The 6,603-nt window shown below is 36.4% G+C and overlaps 1 protein-coding gene across 2 annotated transcripts in view; it reads left to right on the plus strand.

Moving 5' to 3' along the window:
• Positions 1–572: 572 nt before the first annotated feature.
• The window catches only part of LOC110023642 (DNA (cytosine-5)-methyltransferase 1B-like), a 12,530-nt gene continuing 6,499 nt past the window's right edge, over positions 573–6,603 (plus strand). Inside the window, exons 1-6 of one of the 2 annotated variants that reach the window (XM_020723139.1) lie at positions 573–972; positions 1,085–1,271; positions 1,734–3,189; positions 3,275–4,763; positions 5,391–5,555; positions 5,635–5,833. In XM_020723139.1, the coding sequence (XP_020578798.1) occupies positions 1,241–1,271; positions 1,734–3,189; positions 3,275–4,763; positions 5,391–5,555; positions 5,635–5,833 (3,340 nt within the window). In that variant the 5' untranslated portion in view covers positions 573–972; positions 1,085–1,240. The remainder of the gene's footprint in view (positions 973–1,084; positions 1,272–1,733; positions 3,190–3,274; positions 4,764–5,390; positions 5,556–5,634; positions 5,834–6,603) is intronic. The other variant, XM_020723138.1, reaches the window with a different exon arrangement.

Genomic DNA, 6,603 nt, shown 5'->3' on the forward strand with positions numbered 1-6,603 from the left:
AGAGAAATTCAAAGAGTCTAAGAATAGTTAATTTCAAGATCATCGAGTTACCTGAACATTGAAGAAAATACTTGTGATCAAAAGAATTAACGCGGATCGAATGATAAAATGTTTTGTGATCACATTTAAATTTACTGAAATGCCACTCTATGATTTCATATATATATATATACAAAATTTCACTTAGAGGGGTGGAGAAAAGAGATAAATAGAGTGAACTAACTACTAAAGCTTTACACTTAATACTTGATTGATATGACAATCACCTGAGTTTGCCGCAGTCAATTAATTACAATCATCAATTAGCACCAACAATGGCTAAAACTAACAACTTTGCAGTCAAATACAATCATTATAACCTCCAACTATAACTTTTATGACCAACTGCTCCTATTACAATCAAATAATAATTATAAAATTGTGATTTTAAATTTCTGTAAGCTCATATTTCTGTGCTGAAAAATCGTATTGTGCTGACACTATGGTTGAGAATTTTTTTTTAATAAGCCACAAGTATGGGCACACCTGCATCTGCTAGTGTTAGAGAGCGGCGCTCTTCGTTGCGGCGGGCGAACACTGACTCATGAATGTCCCGCGAGGAGGCGGGAACAAAAGCACCCGTTGTCCCGCCTAATGAATTTCCTTTCCCTCCATCCTCATGAAAGCGCTCGTTTTTCTCCCAAAAATGTGATAGAATTTGCCGCTCGTGAAAAATTTTCTTTTTTTCTCCTCCAAATCCCGTATCCCACAAATTCCCTCTCAAAACCCTTCCTCTCTGCGCAAAAAACCCTCGTCTACTTCACTCCAGCTCTACCGGCTTCATAGTTTCGCCCTAAACTCTCTCCTTCGGGACCGAAAGCTCACGATACAGCTGCGATTAGAGATAACTGGGAAGGCAACGACGGGATCGCGGTGTACAGAGACCTGAAATTCCTATCTTTCTTCTCCTCCCGCTCTGTTCCTACAGAAAAGGTAGCTTCACATCTTCCTTTTCGTGCGAAAGCCCCCGTCCCGGATTTATTAAATCTTCCGATTCACGGCATTTAGTAAATCTGGAATTTAAGACTAAAATCCGTATTTACAGAATCCGCGGCTTTATTTTGTCCAGAATGACCGTCTGACAAGATTTAGGTTAAATCTTGCTCTAAATCCGGTACCAGACATGCCCAAAGTCAGGATTGAAGCTCGCTGTTGAAGGCAGCGAAGAGACCAGCTGCGCGCGAAGGCTGCGAGGAATTCAATGCCTGGAATTAATAAATCCGAGATTCAAGGTAAAGTGTGGGGAAACAAGATTTAAGATTCTGTAGGGTTTAGAGGTGTCATTTCTGCTGTTTTTCAGCAGGGTTTAAGTAAAATTTATATTTCCCAATTCCTGATGCCAAACAGCAAGAGATGAATGTAGATGTTAGCTGGGTCTCAACCAGTCAATGATGCAATATTATAGTTAGTATAATGATTGCAAATATCCATAATAAAATATAAATGTCTTCTCTGCCAGTCAGCCTGGTACCGCATAGCCGGGCTAGTTTAACAATTATCAATGTCATAATGCACCAAAATAAATATTTACATATGGTTAATGACTTGATCATGATTACAACTGTTTCTTATAGTTTTCATTTTGCATAACAAAAGTATTATTATTATTATTTATGTGCTGTCAGTCATCTCTCTAAACAATTTTGATCGTCTTATAATTCCCATCAATGATATAACTTTATTTTTGTGCATAGTGATGAACAGGAAGACCACTTCCAAATGCTCAACGAAAAAGAGCAAGAGGAAGGTGGCCGTGGAAGAAGCTCATGGTGTGAAGGATTCAAAAGAAAATGGCCACATCATAAATTGTGCCGAAGAGCCTGTTATCCGAAAAAGGCCCAAGCGGTCAGCTTCATGTTTAAATTTTAAAGAGAAGAATGTTAGGTTATCCGATAGGTTTTCTGTTGTTGAAACAAAAGAGATTAGGGTTGTGGAAGAAGAGAAAGATGCTGTTGAGCTCACCATACTTGGTGCAGAAGATCTGCCACCATGCAGAAAACTTGTTGATTTTGTTTTTCATGATACTGATGGAAAGCCCCAACCTTTCGAAGTATGTGAATTCGATGATATTTATATTACTTCTGTTATCATGCCCATGGATGATAATTTGGAAAAAGAGAAGGAAAAGGGGGTTAAGTGTGAAGGGTTTGGCCGAATTGAAAGTTGGTCAATATCTGGTTATGATGAGGGCTCCCCCATTGTTTGGGTTATGACTGAAATTGCAGAGTATGAATGCGTGAAGCCTGCTAGCAGTTATAAAAGGTTTTTTAACCATTTCAATGAAAAGGCTCGCATTTGTATTGAAGTTTACAAAATTTTAAATAAATCTACTGGTAGGAATCCAGATTTGAGCCTCGAGGAATTGCTCGCGGGAGTAATTCGTTCGATCAGTGGAACCACTGGCCCCAGTGGTGTTGTTAATAGAGATTTAATTATATCTCTTGGTGAATTCATATACAATCAGCTGATTGGATTGGATGAAACACCAGAAGGAAGTAATGCTAGTTTAGCCAAAAGATCAGCACTTTGTGCTCTTAGAGATGAATGTAGAAGTAGAGGAGGATTAAGAGAAAAGATTGATGGAACCTTGAAGATTGACGGCAGAAAAAGTCTGTTAATTGATGAGGATGAAGATGAGAAATTGGCACGGCTACTCCAAGAGGAGGAAAATTGGAATCTGATGAAGCAGCAGAGGGGTTCACAGTCAAGAAATTCTAACATTTATATCAAGATCAGTGAGGCAGAGATTGCAAATGATTATCCTTTGCCTGCATATTACAAACCCGCCGTTGATGAAATGGATGAGTACATATTCTTTGATACTGAATCTAGCATCCACTATGTTGATCTTCCGAGGAGGATTCTTACTAACTGGTCACTGTACAATTCGGACTCGAGGCTTATTTCCTTGGAACTTCTGCCAATGAAACCCTGTGCAGAAACTGATGTATTGGTTTTTGGATCTGGAAATATGCGGGAAGATGACGGTAGTGGGTTCTGTATGGAGCTTGATGTAGGTGGGTCTTCTTCTAGCATTACTGATTGTGCAAACTCTGAAGGTGTTCCTGTTTATCTTAGCTCAATCAAGGAATGGATGATAGAATTTGGCTCTTCCATGATTTTCATTTCCGTTCGAACAGATGTTGCATGGTTGGAATCCCACTCTCCGTTCTTTTTAATTTATTTACTCTGAGAAAAATTCATTTTATTGAATGATTAAATTATTATGTTGCAGGTACAGACTTGGGAAGCCAGCTAAACAATATGCTCCATGGTATGAGCCAGTTCTGAAAACTGCGAGCCTGGCAATTAGTATAATTACTTTGCTGAAAGAACAGACTAGAGCTTCAAAACTATCTTTTGCAGATGTGATTAAAAAGATCACAGAGTTTGAAAGGGAAGATCCTGCTTACATTTCTTCAAATATTGCTGCCGTGGAAAGATATGTGGTGGTTCACGGACAGATTATTCTTCAACAGTTTGCAGAGTATCCTGATAAAACAATTAAAAAATGCTCTTTTGTAACCAGTCTATCAGCTAAAATGGAGGAGAGGCTCCATACAAAACTGGCGATGAAGAAAAAGTTGGTTGTGCAAAAAGAAGATAATTTGAATCCAAGTGCTGCAATGAGGCCGCTCATCTCCAAAAGAAAGGTGATGCGTGCTACAACAACAAGGCTTATCAATAGGATTTGGGGAGATTATTACTCCAGTCATTTTCCTGATGAATTCAAGGAGGAGGTTGAAAATGTGTTGAAGGATGAAGAAGTTGAGGATGAGCAGGAGGAGAATGAAGAGGAGGAAATTGAAGAACAGCGCTGTGTGGTCCAAGAGATAGATTCAAAAAGTTTTCTTTCTAAAAGTTTTCATGATTCTAAGTCTAACGGGGAGGAAATTAGATGGGAGGGGGATCCAATTGGTAAAAAAGATTCTGGTGAAGTTTTGTATAAACGTGCCATTGTTCATGGAGAGAAAATTTCTGTTGGTGGAGTTGTGGTTATTGATGGTCTTCAGCCAAGCAAAGTTCCAACTTTGTTTTTCGTGGAATTCTTATACATGCGGAGTGATGGAGTGAAGATGGCCCATGGGAGGATAATGTTAAGAGGGGTTCAAACTATTTTGGGGAATGCAGCAAATGAGAGGGAAGTCTTTTTGACGAATAACTGTAATGATTTTGCTCTAGAAGACATGAAAGAGGCAGTACATGTGGATATCCGTTTAATATCATGGGGATACCAATATAGAAAGGAGTTTGCTGAGGCTGCTAAGATTGACAGAATGAAGGCTGAGGAGAAGAAGAAAAAAGGACTTCCAATGGATTTTTTCTGCAAAAGCTTATATTGTCCAGAGAGAGGAGCTTTTTTCGCTCTTCCTTATGATAGTTTAGGATTGGGATCTGGCTTCTGCAGCTCTTGTAGAGGAAGAGAGAACAAGGAGTGTCAGGTCAAAGCTAGCTCGAAGGAAACCTTTATCTTTAAGAAAACTGAATACTATATTCATGAATTCATATATGTGAATCCTTATTGTTTTGTTGAAGAGGATAAGGAGCATGAGACATTTAAGGCTAGCAGGAATATTGGACTTATGGCATATGTTGTCTGCCAAATATTGGAAATTTCTTTTCATGAAGGTGCTAAAAATTCAACTCAACATGTTAAAGTCAGAAGATTCTATAGACCGGAAGATATTTCAGCAGCCAAAGCATATACTGCAGATATTAGAGAAGTACTTCTTTTGCACAAATTCCCTATTAAAAAAATTGGTCACGATGCAATGTGTTGTTTGTTTACGTAATTTCATGTGTTGTTTGTTTACGTAATTTCATGTGCTAGGATTGCAGATGAATTAAGCTGGGTCGAGCAGCGTAAGAGCTTTTTTGAGCTCTAGACTTTTGATGAAAGCCATGGTCAAGCTCGGCTCGAGCTTGATTCATATTGGGATTATTGAGCTAGCTAAAGAATACATTATTTAACAAATTAAATGAGGCTTAATAAAAAATGATATTATTTATGAATGGGCTTGAATAAAATCTTAATCGAGCTTTTTAACTAGTTTGCTTATAAATTTTGAATGTATTATTCATGATTGTAAATGAATTGAGTAGTAACTTGTGCGAAACAATCTAGCAGTTACGAGTGTTGAAGTTTGTTTGATTAGTTAATCAAATGACCATGAAGAGTTCTAATTGAGTCTAATCACAAGTAATTTGTTGATGCTGGGTTCATTTGCTCTTCTGACAAATATAATGTCAAATTTCCAATCTTCCATTTTAGGACTTCATTTATTTTGATCTGGTTTCCAATTGTAAACTAGTTTATGATTAACACCTCCCCACTGTAAAAAATAAAACAGGTTTACTACAGCGAAGATTTGCATGAGGTACCCATAGATATGATACAAGGGAAATGCAGTGTCATAAAGAAAAATAACTTGCCTAGTTTGGATCTCCCTGTAATTATGGATCATATTTTCTTTTGTGAATGCTTTTATGACCCTACCCAAGGTTCTCTAAAGCAGGTACAATTCTCCAAAGCTTTATCTTACTATCACTGTTTGATTTATATTGCTATCTTTAATGAAGTTTCTCTGTACGTAGTTGCCTTCTAATAGCAAGCTTTGGGCCACAATTAGAAGCACGCTTAATCCCTGCAAAATGAAGAAGGGTAAAGAAAAATGTGAAGAAGGGCAACAAACGGAAAGAAATATGTGGAAGGAGTTGCCTCAGGAAAATCGTTTGGCCACTCTAGATATTTTTGCTGGCTGTGGTGGTTTATCTGAAGGACTTCAGCAGTCTGGTAACCTTTTTTTTTCTTTGGGAAATTTACATACTTACCACACAATTCTTATGCATATATGTCTAGCATCTAAACTTTACTTTTTACATTTATACCACCAATATCTTTCATATTACATTAAAATATCACTATTTTCGCTTTAAAAGGTGAATACACATTTTCATGTATATGTGAAGTGGCATCTATGTAGAAAATGAAGTTTAGGTGTTAGATATGTAAATATGTATGAGTTGAGTGGTTTGTTTGTAAATTTTCCTTCTTTGTTAAGGAAATTTACATAGCACCAATTTTTGTGTATTTTCATATTTAACATCTTAACTTTTATATTTTTATTTATAACTATTTGGTGTCATAAATTTATGCATGAAAACGTGTATTTTGTTTTTAAAAAGCAAACAATAGTGGTATTTTTGATGCGATGTTATAGATTTGGATGCTATGTATAAAAATATGAAAGTTTGGGGCAATGCTTAAAATTGAATAATTGGGTATTGTGATTTTTTTCTTTCGTGAGGCGAGCCTTAAAATTCAAGAAGTTTTAAAACTCAAGCCTCAAAGTTAAAAAAATTGCCTAAATTAATAATTGTATAAACTATAATCTGTGAAGTAAGAAATAACATATTAATATTTTAATTTATTAACACATTAAAAGGTTAATATAACAAAATTCTAACTAAGTAAAAAATAATAATTATATAAAATTAGAAGTAACACATTTTATGAAATAAAATGTGTTATACATATTGATACGCCACCAACAAATCATCATA

Source organism: Phalaenopsis equestris, unplaced genomic scaffold (assembly GCF_001263595.1).
Source record: "Phalaenopsis equestris unplaced genomic scaffold, ASM126359v1 Scaffold000226, whole genome shotgun sequence".
Lineage (NCBI taxonomy): Eukaryota > Viridiplantae > Streptophyta > Magnoliopsida > Asparagales > Orchidaceae > Phalaenopsis > Phalaenopsis equestris.